We start from the raw sequence: 16,302 nt of genomic DNA, 5'->3' as shown, positions 1-16,302 counted from the left end.
GAAATGTACGGCATTAACACTATTAGAAAGTGATGGAACTTTTTGATCAGAACAGCCCAACATTAGAGCAATGGGAGGAGGAGGGACAAACGTTAGTGCAGATAGGTGCAGGAGCTACTAAGTGCCATCAACTGCTGTCAAGTTACTCCATGATGAGAGATCAATACAGATCTCTGAAGTTACTTTTTTCTCTGAGTCCATCCATGTTTTATCCTTCGGGGAGGTGAGCAGAGTCCAGCCCACACAGCATGCCACACAACACACACAGGCACCAAAAATTCCAGACCCAACAACCTCAAGTGTCAAAATCCCACATCCCAAGAGCCCCAAAGGGACACGCATCCCCCGAAATCACCCACTGAGAAAGCAGTCCCACCCAGCAATCGCCAACCACAACTGAATGAGACAGCCACCCAACTCCCAAATAAATCTAATTGAAAAAAAAACTGGATCCTACATTTTTCAGCTGGCTCCTAGATTCAAATTTGTTAAGCCCTGGCCTAGGTCAATGACATCAGTGCCTCCAGCACCTCCTGAGATATGTGACGTTCATATCTCAGGAGGCATCGGGAGCCCTGCCCGTCACCCCATTCATTAACGGAGGCTGGGGCGGGCCTAGCGGCACATTATTGGTAGACTGTGCCAGAACCTGGAAGTTCCCCAATGACAAAACAAAGAAACATGGCAGCAGCAAAGAAGAGGATATCAGCATGACAATGCTGGATCCTCTGTGTGGATGAGTATGGCCCCTTTCACATGGGCATTCCGTTTTTTTCATCAGTTCAGTCACATTTTTTCCAAGAATAAAAGGATCAGTTCATATCAGTTTTTCATCAGTTCACATCCGTTTACATCCATTTTGCATCAGTATGCATCAATTTTTAATCCGTTTTTCATCAGTTTACATCCGGTTTTCATCAGTTTACATCCGCTTTTCGTCCATTTTGTTTCCGTTTTTCATCCGTTTACATCCTTTTTTGCCCGCTAACATCATTTTTTGTCCATTTACATCTGTTTTAGTCCATTTACATCCATTTTTGTCTGTTTACATCCGTATATATACATTTTCTGTCTGTTTACATCTGTTTTTGTCAGTTTACATCCGTTTTTTCGTCCATTCCATTTTTTTCAATGGAAGACAAGTAGGCTTTTCTTCTGTTAAAAAAAACAGATGTTAACGGATGCGGACATTATTGGATGTAAATGGATGATCAGTTTGCATCTGCTAGTCCATAGAAATACATGGGTGTCCATTTCTTCATCCGTAAAGGACAGATGAAAGACGGACATACGGAACACCCATGTGAAAGGGGCCTATCTCAACTGTGGCCATCTCAGCATCACCCTAGGTTCACACCTATGCGGCCGAGCGGGCCACGTTTTGCACAGGCACAAGAGCACATTCTTTGGAAAACGCAGCCCGCATGGAACCTCGGTTCCCAGTACGGTTGCATTTCCCAGTGCGGGCAGCGTGCCATTAGAACTAATGGCACCCGCCCGCTGGTCCGCAATTCTTTGTGTGAGTGGCACGGCTGCACGGATTTCCGTGCAAATCCGCAGCGGCACCACCCACAGAGATTTGAATCAGAAAAGAAGAAAAAAAATGGAAGGAGGGTGAGATTCCTCTTTAAGTTCTTTATCACTCCAGCAATGATGGTAAAATTCTACTGATTCTACCTCTCCATTCAGTCGTATCCGACCCTTGGCGATTGCATGGACTGTCACTTGTAAGTGACTTTTTCCATGAATTCTCTTAGCAATTATTTTTACAGGGTAGGTTGCCAGGTCTTTCCCCAACCCCTACCATGCAGGAGATCCCACATGGCCGGGGATGAAATTTAGGACAATTCTAAACAGGAGCTAATTAACCTACCAGCATGTCTTTGGAGTGTGGGAGGAAGCCGGAGTACCCGGAGAAAACCCACACAAGCACAGGGAGAACATGCAAACTCCATGCAGGAGGCGCCATGGTTGGGAATTGAAGCCATGACCCATTTATTGCACGGCAGACGTGCCACCCAATTCTACTAATATTGTGCTGAAAATATTTTTTTGCCTAAAATCTGTTCCGCAAGATACGAAGGACAAAAATTGACACGCAGTGTGGCAAATTATCAATGCTGAAAATGTCTAAGCTAATAATAGTAATACTAATAAGAGTAGATAAATAAAACATAAGGATGCCCTTAGGATCTATCTCAAAAAAACATTTGCAAACATGCATTCCAGTTATAATTAAAACGCAATGTCTTAAATAAGCCAGAATCATTTTTAGGATAACATTCGCGGCACCTGTACCTCGAGCGTAGCACGCTGTCAATTCAAGAGCACATCAGCTATTTTGCTTTTAGAAACAGCTTGCACTGAGCAAATCTGTGCCACTTGACTAAAACAAAGACAAATCAGCAGCATATACAGTACACTCGTAATAATATATAAAAAAAGAAAAAAAAGGAACATCTAATGATACCAAATACGCCTAACATAAGGCTGTTGAACCAAACGTGATTCTTTTCTTCCCCGCTAACTGCTTGGCACGTATCATGCCTTTGAACTAGACAGAACGCTGTGTATCAAAGCACACAGATTTCACTAGATAAAAAGTCACATCAGCAAAATTAAATAACTCGAGAGCAGAAAGTAAACTCTGGCAGCAATATAGCATTTCAAATCATCGTTGCAGCCTTGTGCTTGAACTATAAAATCAAGCAAGGAGACGCAGTTGTCCTAATCATGTTAATCAGGCTGTTTCTATGCTCCATTTATGCTAAAAAGCAGCCAATGCAATCAAAACATTCTACTCGCTGCAGTCAGGCTTAATCTAGATCGCCCTCATTCTTTCAATTGTGTTCTATTGACTGCTGCTTTTCTCTTTTTTGGGGATATCTTGGAAATAATGTGTTATTATCTTACTTGGAAAGGCTCTTTACATAACTTTGTAGTTTACGGTACATTGTAAATGCTACTTATTAGGCTCCCCTGTAACCAGTTACCTGTTTGCCAAACACTGGGCCAGTTTAATTGCTGAAATTTTGATTTTTAAATGTGGTGCGCAAGATCAAAATACCCGTAAATAAATAAAAAAGTGCAAAACACATAAAAAAAGTGCACTTAAAGCGGAGTTCCACCCATTTTTAGTAATTTACCTTATTATGTAGTCCCTGTGAAATGAAGCACAAGTTGGATTTTTTTTTTTAATACACATCTTTTTATCCTCTGCAAGCCTGCAGTTCCGGTCCCGACCGCATAGGCAATGAAGTCGTAAGCAGTGGTGTATTAAGGTTTTGTGTTTCCCTAGGGAACACAAAAATCATCTGCCCCCACGGACACCGACCAACACCCCCCCTTCCCCTCCCATGGAGAGAGTCTGCCATTGGCCAACAACACCCTTGCCCCCCACCTAGGAGAGCCTTCCACTACCCCCCCCCCCCAGCGATAGAGACAAAGACACTTATCTTCACAGCTTCAGACATCCCCGGGAACGAGAGTCAGGCTCTGCATACACCACCAAACAGCCCGCAGCCACTCTCGGATCCCACCTGGTTCCTATGGTGTCACTTATGTCATCCCTTCTTCTGGAGGGGAGGTGTTGCCCCCCTGAAATATGCCACCCTAGGCAAGTGCCTTGTTTGCCTTGTGGTAAATACACCCCTGGTTGTAAGGCGATTTGCAGGGTCTCCTGGGGTGTCGTTTACTGTATCCCAGGAGTCCTTTGGTTTCCTGTAATCGCGGGACTTGGAAACCGGAAATGACGTGAGGCGGTGTTTGGCGCCATTTTACCGGAGTCCATGCTTATAGGAGGACGTGTCTGCAGTATTGAAGTGCTTGAAGTGCAGTGCTGTATGCTGTACAGGTTGACTGATGGGGGAAGGGGGCGGGAACTTCATCCATCCTCGCCATTGCTATGGCAACCAGTACTGCACACATCGCACTGAGAATGAGTGTTGCATGCTGGGATAGCCAGCAGCACGAATCCAGGAAATAAAGACCTGCAAGCTTCAGATGCCCACAGCCATCATGGCGCCTGCCTGCTTCACAGATCCTGGTAAATATTAACGATTTTCAAAGTAATGATTTTAATATTGAATTATTCCAATTGTTAATGCCATCGTGGATCTGCTTAAAAAAAAAAAAATTGGGGGGGGGGCTGGAACTCTGCTTTAAGGGTGTGTCTCTAGTCCACCACTTACAGAAGTAGGACTCTGAACAACCCCCCCCCCCCTTCCCCAGAACATAAGCCTCCTGACAGGGGCAAGCACACTTGTGGTCCACCTAGTCAAAAAGCCTTGCAGACCCCTCTCCTCATGGTCAGCCAAAGCCGACCACTGAGTACTAGGTAAGGGATTCCCCTGAACTACCCCCCCCCCCCCCCGCAAGTTCAGGGGAGGAAGAAACCTAATGACCACACATCCTACTCCTAGACTTCAGGGTAGGCCTGTGGATGCACACTCTCCATTTAAGTGAAAAGAAACACAGACAAAAGTTCAAAGTGACAAACTCATGGAGAAAAACAATTAAATAAATAAGTGCCAGTGCAGGTGCATTGGCTAGGCTTTGTGGCCTGGTAACAAAAATTGGCCAGCAATAGGTGACGTGGCCTTGTGCTCACTCACACTGTGGGTTTCCCAGGTCCAAGTGATACTAAGAGCACCCCTGGTGTGTCCCATGCTCAGGGGGCACTGACACTGTGATTTGTCTGCCTTCCCAGCCTATAGCCAGACCAGGAAAAAATACTCAAATCAGGATGCACTGGGCCCCTCAGAACCCTCAACACCAAGGAAGTAATACTGACCCACACCTTACATGGTGCACGCTCATTCGGATTCCTCACTGATTAGAAAGGCTCCTTAGGATTTCCATCAAAGCAGCAGGGGTACTATACAGCCAACCATTCATGCCAAATGGCCGGAATGACAGCAGGACACAACTACTGGACACTGATAAGAACAGATACTACACTTGATTTTAGACAAAAGTTTATTACTAAAGACTATCTTAAGCCAGATTTCACATTTTAAGTTTTGGGTTGGCTTAGTAATGCCATGTCACACAAATCGCCAGCAACGGGAATGTTAGAGTGAGACCCGGAGAAGAGAAAATAGACAGTGGGTCTACACAATTAAGGGGACGAATAAGTCAGAAAAGAGTTTAAAAAATGTGAGGTCAATGAGGAGGGGGTGTAGGTCTTCTTAAACTGGAGGCTGAAGGTCAGATGGGCAAGAGTTGCTCGTGTGAAGGATGCTGTCTATTCATTTTGTAACATTCAGGTGAACAGCATAGCCCTAGCATTGTGGTTCATTGTAAGTCAAGGGTTGTAGGGAGGTATTATTTACTTTAAAAAATGTCACAGTGGGTTGGTGGGTTAGGGGGTCTTTGGAAGGTCAGTGAATATCATACATGAAGTCGATGTTATTATTTTAAGAGTTGGTAGAAGGATTGAGGTTGATGAATCCTCTAGTGGAGAGACTTCTCATCTACTTCTACGGATAGCATCCCCGCTGCCCAAAACATTACAGAATTTAACTTACCAGCAAGTGAGCAACAATGGAGCAACATCATAGTGTGATATGGGCCTTAGTTCAAATGCCATCCACATTTCTTTTATCTATCGCAACTTCTAATAGCTTGATTTCCCTGTTTAGTATGTCTGAGTAGTATGACTGAGACCTGGGGTATTTTCTACAGGGCCTTTTGGAACAATCCTACTAGTGAACATACCTAGTTATAAATTGAGCAATTGTTTTTTTATTTTCTGAGTAGGGGGATAAGCTACATGAATGTTATTTAATCTCTTGCTACTGAGAGATTTTAAGCGATCCTGTTACTATACTAGTCAATATTATTCACCTCCCGCTAGCTAGAACAACTCTCCTACACTGCAACATTTTTTATGAAAATGGATATTTCTGGCAGGGCTGTAGATAATTTGTTTTTCCTTGGGGGAAATTCAGCCTCAGATCCACCCCAAACCCATTAGTAAAGATCTCCATTCCTCCAGTACAGTTTCCACCCCGATACAAATTTCCCCTCAGTACAACTTTCCCTGGTACAGGTGTCCGCCATTACACTTCCCTCCTCCAGTATAGATTCCCTCCTGTACTGCATATCTCCTCCCAGTACAGCCCCCCCCCCAGTACAAATAACCCCCAATACAGATCCCCCTTTCCAGTACAGATCTCCCACATTACAGTTACCTTCTGCCCAGTACAGTTACTCCCTAGTACAGATCCCTCAATACAAATTCCCCTCCCCAGTACAGATCTACCCCCCACTACATTCCCTCCTCCCCCATCAGTACAGTATCCCCAGTACTGCTCTCGCCCCTCTATAAAATCCACTCACCAGACCAGGAGTTTCAGGAATGAGGGAAATATGACCAGAGCCAAGAAGGAGATAAAAAGAGTCTCCATCCTTCTAAACTCCCATTACCTCTGAATTCTGACAGATGACAGGAGTATCAGCTGCAATGCTTTTGCTGTGCAGCAACTGTCAGCAGTGGTTTGGACCCCCTTATCCCCCACCTTATCTACGGCTCTGACTTCTGGGAGTGTTGATCTCCTTGGTTGCTCAGTGAAAGCTGAAGGGGAAAAAGGAGATCCCGGAAGTTTTGTTCCCACAAAAGTATTTAGACCAAAGATCAATAGTTAATATGTTTTAAAGCATGGTCCTTTTAAGCCAGTAAATTGCAGTCTTTTATACTTGTCAAGTAGAAATGAGCAGTCTGTACACTGCTGCCGTCACCAATGTAAAAACAACTTTAATATACTAAGTAGAAAATTCACAACATAGTCTCAGCTGTCCACCTCCTGTCCAATGCATTTCACCCCGCAACGGGCTTAATCGAGCAGCCCTTTATGGTTTCTGATTGGATTTTACTGAACATTACCTACTAATACTGCCACCTCCTACAGCCAGACTGCCACTTATTTTTTCATGGTGACAATACTTACTGCACTGGCATAATATCTACAGGTTTGCCTTGCTCTAGCTCTACATTTGACTCTGAGGTGACTGCTTTAAGGTTGAAATGCAGGCAAACAGCCAAATACATATATAGGGTTGTATGCTGTACCGAAGGATCTACATTTTTGCCTATCCAACTCGCAGATTTACACAGTCCTGCCACACAGATAAGTCTTGTCTAGCAGGACTTGATTTTTCTCTTCCTCAGTTAAGTACCACTTACAGGTCTTGTCTCTCCCCTAGACTGTGACTGGACAGTGAAAAGAGAAGCAGCAGACCAATGGCTGATTTCTCTATCACACTGTTCTCTCTTCTTATCTGCATGATCCTCGCTAGCACATAAACACTGCAGTGCAATTGATTGGCTCCTTGTGCTGCTTCTCCCTTTCTCAGTCTGAGCCTGGTTGTAAAGGGACTGCATGAAGCTGATATCAGGTACTTACACTACTTAATTTTAATAAAAAATAACTGATGTATTAATAACTCCACAGCTGCATTAATTTATGTATTTTATATCTGCCTGTGGGTTTAGATTTAAATAAATAATAGGTTTAATTTAAAGGGAAAGTATGCCATTCTATCCATAACACATGCAATGTTAACAAACTACTTAGAACTGAAAAAAAATTCTTTCTTCAGTTTTGCTGTTTCATATACCATATTGATCCTATTCCAACAGTCCACAGGCTAGAAAGAGTCCCCTATCAGTTATAGCACTCTCTCACTGGAGGCCAGAGACCCCTATTACCAGCACCAGCACATACACTTTAAATGCCATTTGTGTAAACGTTGTAGCTCACTGCTCCGCCAATAATTATCATAATGATCTGCTTTTCCCCCTGCAGGCCCTCATTGATTACTTGGAATAACACCGTGCATGCTAACGTGATTTTCTACCAAATGGAAAATGCCAAGGGATCTATACAACTCATGAATTAATTAAAAAATTAAATAAAAAGTTGGAAAAAAAACATTTTCTAAGGTCTGTAGTATTCGCACCCAGAGTTCTTTAAAACCACATGAAAAATCTAACAAAGGCTTTCTATAGAGCAGTTTGTATTTTTTTTTCCCATTAGCAATCCATAGGAGAACATATACATTGTGCCAATGGTCTATTTATTTTTTATTATTTCAATGTATATATTCAAATGTAGCCAAACGGGCAGTGGGAGCCAATGTTACCGTTTCATATTTAAACCACCAGCTGGATCCTCCAAACATTACATTATAATATATTTCACTGTATGCACTATGTCTGGAGATTTCACTGGTTTCTGCAGACTTTGCTTCCTAATCCATTTAATTGGTTTCTTGACAATCCTGTATATTTCTTTGTATCTGGACTTGTTTTTCATTTTGAAAATAAAATAAATATGCATATATAGAATTATTCCTGTGTTTATAGCTAAACTCCAGGCAAATAGCTATTTAATATATATTACATAATTAATCATTTTTAAAGAAAACACGAGTGACCAGGCAAAACACATTTCTTTTATTTCTTATGGGATTCATATTCAAATGTAGGTCATAACAGAATGGTACAATCCTAAAACAAAACATGGCAACAAGTAATAAAATGAAATGCCCCCTGTTCAAAGTCTGCATACCCTTAGTTCTTAATACTGTGTATTGCCCCCTTTAGCATCAATGACAGCGCGCATTCTTTTGTAATAGTTGCCTATGAGGCCCTTCATTCTTGCAGGTGGTATAGCTGCCCATTCATTTTGGCAAAATGTCTCCAGGTCATGCAAAGTCTTTGGTCGTCTTCAATGAACTGCATGTTTGAGTTCTCCCCAGAGTGGCTTGATGGTAGTAAGGTCAAGAGACTGTAATGGCCACTCCGGAACCTTAACTTTTTTCTGCTGTAACCGCTGGAGGATCAACTTGGCCTTGTGCTTAGAGTTATTGTTGTGCTGGAAAGTCCAAGAGTGTCCCATGTGCAGCTTTCATGCAGAAGAATGCAAATTGTCTGCCAGTATTTTCTGATAACATGATGCAATCATCTTGCCATCAATTTTCCCAAGATTCCCTGTGCCTTTAGAGCTCACACCCCCCAATACATCAGTGAGCCACCACCATGCTTCACAGTGGGGATGGTATTCTTGTTATTATAGACCTTGTTGACCCCTCTCCAAACATAGTGCTTATGGTTGTGACCAGAAAGCTCTATTTTGGTCTCGTGGCTCCAGATTACAGTGTGCCATAAGCTGTGAGGCATACCAAGGTGTTGTTGGGCATATTGTTACCGGGCTTTTTTGTGACATTGGTGCAGTAAAGGCTTCTTTCTGGCAACTCGACCATGCAGCTAATTTTTTATTAAGTAGTGTCGTATTGTGCTCCTTGAAAATAACCACATCATCTTTTTCCAGAGCAGACTGTATTTCTCCTGAGGTTACATATGGGCTTTTCTTTGTATCTCAAACAATTCATCTGGCAGTTGTAGCTGCAATCTTTCCTGATCTTTCCTGTCCTTGGCTTTGTATCAAGAGATCTCTGAATTTTCCACTTCTTAATAAGTGATTGAACAGTACTGACTGGCATATTCATGGCTTTGGATATCTTTTTATATCCTTTTTCATCTTTATAACGCTCCATTACCTTGTTACACATGTAGTTTGACAGTTCTTTTCTGCTCCCCATGGCTCAGTATCTAGCCTGCTCAGTGTATCCACATGGGAACTAATACACTCATTGACTCTTTATACGCAGACACTAATTCCAATTTAAAAAGCCACTGGTGGGAAATTAACTTTTAATTGCCATTTTAACCTGTGTGTGTCACCTTATGTGTCTGTACCAAGGACAAACATTCCAGGGGATGTAAACTTTTGATCAGGGCCATTTGGGTGATTTCTGTTATCATTATGATTTAAAAAGGAGCCAAACAACTATGCAATAATAAATGGCTTCATATGATCACGATCCTTAAATAAAAGTTTTTTGTGGCATTATCAGTCATATTTTCAATATTAATGCCAAAATGTCATGATTTTTCTCAGGGTATGAAAACCTTTGAGCACAACTGTGTATGTACATCCTGAGAATTACACAACTGCATCACATGGCAGAGCCCTGTTTCACAGGGAAAGAGATCTGGTTTGTTTTTTTCTGCAGTTCGGTAACACTTACAGGTCTTCTCCCTACCCCCTTGCTGGGACTGGACAGTGAAAGGAGAAGCAGCAGACTGATGAGCCTATCATTCTGTCACTTTGTTCTCTCCTCCTGTCAGTATTGCACCATCTTGTACTGCAGCAAACTGATTGGCGCCTTGTGCTGCTTCTCCCTCTTTTGGTCTGAGCTCTCCTTCAGTCTGAGCTCTGCTATACAGGGCTGCAAGAGGCTGATACCAAGTAAAATCCAGGTAATCATTAATAGTATTATACAGGATTTATATAGCGCCAACAGTTTGCGCAGCACTTTACAACATGAGGGCAGACAATACAGTTACAATACAATTTAATACAGGAGGAATCAAATGACTCTGTTAGAGTGTAGAGTCTGAACGGGAGGGTCAAGTGATACAAAAGGTAATAACTGTGGGGGGGATTAGCTGATGAAAAAAATGGAAATACAGTTGTTAGGTGAAGGTGGAATAGGCTTCTCTGAAGAGAAGAGTTTTTTATGGATCGCGTAAAAGTGGCAGAGTAGATAATAGCCGGACAGATTGGGGTAGGCAGTTCCATAGGATGGCAGAATCTCAGGAAAAGTCCTGGAATCAGGCATGGGAGGAGATGCAAGGGAGCTAGACAGCAGGAGGTCTTGAGAGGAACAAAGAGAACAATTTGGTTGGTATTTTGAGACTAGATTAGTGATGTAGCTGGGTGTCAGGTTATGGATGGCTTTGTAAGTTATTGTTAGTATTTTGAATTTAATTCATTGGGTGAGTGGCAACCAATAAAGGGATTGGCAGAGAGGGGTAGCAGGCACTGAATGGTTGGTAGGGTGGACGAGTCTGGCAGCAGCACTCATGACTGACTCATGATTGACCCATATGTAAGGGTAATGAAATGAGGAGGAAGTTGCAGTAGTAGAGGCAACTGGTGACCAAGGAGTGAATTAGAAGCTTTTTTGTGCCATTGATTAGGAAGGGGTGTATTTTGGAGATGTTGCAGAGCTTGAGGTGGCAAGCTTTGGATGGCAATTGGATGTGGGGCAGAAAGAGTTCAGAGCCCAGGATTACCCCTAGCACCCTGACATGATAGAACGGGTTGATTGTTATGCCTCGATCTTGACAAAAAAGTCAGGAGAAGGGGTACATGGGGGAAGAAATATTATGAGGTCTGTTTTGGATAGATTGAGTTTGAGGATGTGGTGTGACATCCAGGTTGATATGTCAGTCAGAATGTTAGTTGTTCGGGAGGAGACTGATGTTGTGAGCTGAGAGGTAGAGAGATAGATTTGGATGTCCTCAGCGTAGAAATAGTATTGAATGCCATGGGAGACTATCAACTGACCCAGGGAGGAGGTGTAAATTGAGACTAGGAGGGGGTCCAAGAACAGACTCTTGGGGGACCCCGACAGAGAAAAGAAGAGAAGAGGAGGAAGTAGAATTGTAAGTGACATTGAAGGTATGTTGGGATAGGTAGAATGAGAACCAATGAAGAGCGCAGTCACAGAGACCAAAGGAGTAGAATTGTTTGAGGAGGAGGGGGTGGGCAACCATATCAAAAGCAGCTGAAAGGACCAGAAGTAGGAGTAAAGAAGTATAGAACAGTGTCCATTGGTTTTAGCTGTTAGTAAATTGTTTGTTTTAGGAGAGCAGTTTCTGTGGCGAAATCCAAACTGAAGGGGATCAAGAAGGTGGTCACTCAGTTGGTTGTAGACCAGGCATTCAAGGAGTTTGGAGGAAAAGGGGAGCAAAGAGATTCAGTGTAGGTTGTTAATATTGGTAGGGTCCAAGGAAGGCTTTTTAAGTATGGGGGAGTTGAGGATGTCAGAGGAGGGGCAGAAATTGAAGATGTGAGGGTGACTGGAGTATTTGAGAGGAAACAGGGTCCAGGGGGCAGGTGATTAGGTGGGTATTAGAAAAAAGTTTGGCAACCTCATCTATGGTAGCGGGGTTGACTGCGGAGAGTAATGATTGTGCCTATAGAGTGCTAAGTGGGGGAGGCATCTGCACAGCGGGGATCTCCTCACAAATTGTATCAATCTTATTTTTTAAGTGATTGGCTATCTCACTGCATGCATTTAAAAATGTTTTTGCATTATTGCATACAGTGCTGAAATTATTACTGTCTTTTATATCTGCCTGGAGTTCAAGTGTATTTTGGAAATATTCTCTGCACTACTACTGGTGACCATTGTCACCGAGGGTAAACCCCAAATTTTAGAGTTGTTCCCAGAACAAAAAGTGAGGAAAATTATTATTATTATACAGGATTTATATAGCGCCAGCAGTTTTCTCAGCACTTTACAATATAACGGGAAACAATACAGCAACAATACAGTTCAATACAAGAGGGTTAGGAGGGCACTGCTCCTTGGAGCTTACAATCTAAGAGGAAAATCTTTCAATGGGGACACCTCTTCTGGGGACAACTGCCTAACAGGGTAATTCATCTCACTTTGAGGGATTTCCTTTAACTGCATGTGGAATCTTTTTTGTATGGGGAATCTGAAGTCTTACCGTATATGGTGTAGCCAGGTGTTGGACTACAGAAATATGGAGAAGGAGACATGTCCCTCTTTACAATCAGTTTACTTACACGTTCTGCTGGTATGCTGAATATTGTGTTGCACTACCCCCTCCATCCAGCAGAAAACTATAGTCAGAAAAGCCTATGGATTCCTATGTAGAATCCCATGATCTGAGGATCGTGTGATTTGAAGTCCAGGAATTAAGTCATATTGTGGAGCTTATGGACCCTTTGAACTACAATTCCCAAGGGACACGGGGTGCAAGGAGAAACAATGGAGCTTCTTTTCTGAGATTGTCCAGCTAGCATCTTCTTCTTGGTCCTGAGGAACCGTTGAGAGCACATCTGCTGCATATTGACCAGAGTGCTGAGAGGCCAGACCAGTAGAGACACCTGAGGCAGCACATCACAGACTGCAGTTACCCCAAGTAAATCAACCCCACAGTGTATACCTGTGTTGCTCTCTAGGCTTCGTCTTCTCTGCTTTTGTGGGAGTATCTCTTACTTAGTTGTCTGAATGCAGAATTCCTATGTAGAATCCCATGATCCAAGGATCAGGAGATTTGAAGTCCAGGAATTAAGTCATATTGTGGAGTTTATGGACCCTTTGCACTACAATTCCCAGTGGACACAGGGTGCAAGGAGAAGCAATGGAGCTTCTTTTCTGAGATTGTCCAGCTTGCATCTTCTCCTTGGTCCTGAGGAACCGTTGAGAGCACATCTGCTGCATATTGACCAGACTGCTGAGAAGCCAGACCAGTAGAGACACCTGAGGCAGAACATCAAAGACTGCAGTTACCCCAAGCAAATCAACCCCACAGTGTATACCTGTATCGCTCCCTAGGCTTCGTCTTCTCTGCTTTTGTGGGAATATCTCTTACCTAGTTGTGTGAATGTTCAAAATAAGTTCCTGATTCCTCCCACTATTGACTGTGTCCCAGAGAAGCTATATGATGTGAACATAAAAGGTAGCAATCTCCTCCAAAACCATACATTGAATCCTCCTGAAAATTGGCCACAATTAATTTCCTAAAAAGATGAGCATCATTATAATATTTAATTGGACAATCCTGGGAATTCAGTGTGTGATTGCACTTGCTTGGGGTTACTGTTTGAGCCAGAAAAATAACAGCAGGTTTTCAGATTTAACAAAAAGAAAATATTTTTGGCTAGTTACTATTAAGTTTGTTTAATACATAAAATAGTTATTCAATTTTTTAGTTAAGCCAGCCACACATAGATCAAAATTCAACTAGTTCAGCAAGGACCAGACAAATTTTGATCCATGTATGGGTAGGCTGGTTGTACACAAATAGGTCTATTGATTGACTTGTTTAACAACCAGCCTGTTGGGTTTTTGTCTTATCCAACAAAGTGTACCATTTACAGATCATTTCTGATCAGCAGTAGGTAGGGGACAGGAATCTGATGTCACAGGGAGCAGGGAGCTGAAAGTAATCTGAGACTTGAGTGGAGGAAATGGACATTCCCACCCATCTACACAGTCTCATGGTAAAACATGCACAGCTGAGGCTGTCAATCACAGACTGCATGCTGGAGCTCCCTATCCATGTCCTCCTAGGTCCCTTGCAGTCTGCATAACCTGTCAGAAAAAACTCATACAGATAGCAGAGGAAGGAGATAGCTGACAGACAGCCATTGGCGGCCTCGGCTGTCAATCACCAGGTCCCGGCCGGTGATTCCCCCCCCCCCCCCCGGCACCCAGCGATCGCCGGGTATCACTGATGTGGGAGAGACCAGTATGTAAACAATACAGATCTCTCCCCTGCTACCTCCTGCACATTGCATAGCAGAGCAATACAAAGCAATGTGCTTACACAGTAAAACAGCACACAGTTAACCCTTTGATCACCCCGCATGTTATTTTATTCCAAGTGATGGGGGCAAAAAATAAGTGAACCTTGCATTTTGTGAAAGCTCCACTTTAAACTTGTTGCAAACCCTTCTATATACCTAGTGAAGTGACTAGTCTCAGGTGATACACAGAGATGAAACATTTCCTTCTACATAAGTTGTACCTGTTTATCTGTAGCCATCTTTCCCCTACATCCATTCATAGTGCAGAATTTACACAGGATCTCTCAGCTCTGAAAATCAGAGTCTGAGAGATGCAGTTACATCAAAGAGGAGAGCTCTGAGAGCTGATTGGAAGGAAGGGACATACCCCACTCCACACAGTTCACAGGAAAAGATCTAAGGTTGTCAATTTACTGGAAGTCCCTCCCCTATCACCTGTTTTCTCTTCGTGTCAGGAAAACTTCTCCAAAGTGAAGCATATTGATAGTAGAGGAATGAAGCAGCAGACAGAAATGACACTTAGTGCTCTTAATTGAGTACACACTATAGAGGGATATATTTCATGTCTGAGGTTTACAACCACCTTAAGAAAAATTTCCTTTAACTAGCCAGAGAACATCAAAAATAGTAGAGTCAAATTACAAATAATTGAAATGGCGTGTTGTCCAGAATCATGCTTGCTCATGATCTTATCTTATCTTTCCCAAAAAAGCACATGACCCAGATGACCTGTCATATAAAAGTGGACAGAAGAGAATGACCTCAGCCACTCATCACTATGTGGGCCATCATATTGGCCCTAGGTGTAGCTTTGGCTGCAGGTAAGTTTTAAACTGTTTATATTAAAGTATAAGGCAATCTAACTACAACATAGAAAAAAAATTTTTTGTTTGCACTTACAGTCTAAAAGTTTTTTTTTTGTTTTTGTTTTTTTTTTTATCTAGGAAGTAAAAATCTTCAATATGGTAAGTGAATCCAACTCTACTCTTATCTTGTTTGCTAGTAATGATTAGCATGTTCTGAGATATAAATATATATATATATATATATATATATATATATATATATATATATTCAGTTTTCCAGTTTACTTTTTTAATTTTATCATTAACATAAAACTACATACTATGTACTTATCATAAACTACAATTTCTTTTTTTTTTTAATAATAAACATGATTCTTGTGAGCTACTATGGTATGTACTATAGGTGAGAAAGTATTAAGTGAATGTATGTATAAAGAAAGCAACAGGTTATTGAAATATCACTGCATGTTAGGTATTAATTGCAGTAAAATATAAATCAATTAAGCTGGTGTACAAAATATTAAATAAATAAATAAATGAGTGGGTTGCCTATACTAGACACATACTCATACCAGTGTGCAAAAACAAATCAAAAACCAATGGTGTCACACTCCACTATCAATAATATAATAAAAACATGTGCATATATATATATATATATATATATATATTTATTAGATTATTTTAAATGAATTAATTAAATAAATTAGGACAAATTAAAACAAGTGATTAAGTCCAATATTATTTCCACATCGTGATATTGCAATCACGCTGGTGCTGCATGCATATTTTTGAATATTCCGTGATATTGAAGTGTCTTCTTAATGGTGTAATGCAAAGTATATATAGTCCACCAATCTTAAATAATGTGCTCCTTCACCAGTTGTGCTCTCACCTGACATATATGACCAAACCGTTAAGTGAGGTCATACAAGCTTGTGTCCTTTTAATTGGACTCAGAGGTGAACAGATGGATAAATCCCTGTTTCCCAGATGGATGGATGGATGGATGGATGACTGGAGTTTTTTCCTTTTCCCAGCAGGGAGTCTCGCCGCTTCCTGGGGATCTCTTTCCT

The 16,302-nt window shown here is 41.9% G+C and overlaps 1 protein-coding gene across 1 annotated transcript in view; it reads left to right on the top strand.

The window, feature by feature from the left end:
* The first annotated feature begins 15,198 nt into the window (after window positions 1-15,198).
* The window catches only part of LOC149450248 (vitellogenin-1-like), a 201,681-nt gene continuing 200,577 nt past the window's right edge, over window positions 15,199-16,302 (top strand). The window contains exons 1-2 of the mRNA XM_089692207.1: window positions 15,199-15,241; window positions 15,365-15,385. Of these exons, the coding sequence (XP_089548333.1) occupies window positions 15,199-15,241; window positions 15,365-15,385 (64 nt within the window). The remainder of the gene's footprint in view (window positions 15,242-15,364; window positions 15,386-16,302) is intronic.

The sequence above is a fragment of the Staurois parvus genome, unplaced genomic scaffold (genome assembly GCF_062004578.1).
Source record: "Staurois parvus isolate SC_StPar_1 unplaced genomic scaffold, SC_StPar_1.0 ptg000578l, whole genome shotgun sequence".
Taxonomy (NCBI): domain Eukaryota; kingdom Metazoa; phylum Chordata; class Amphibia; order Anura; family Ranidae; genus Staurois; species Staurois parvus.
Note: the sequence above shows the minus strand (reverse complement) of the source record. Positions and strands in the feature narration are given on the sequence as shown.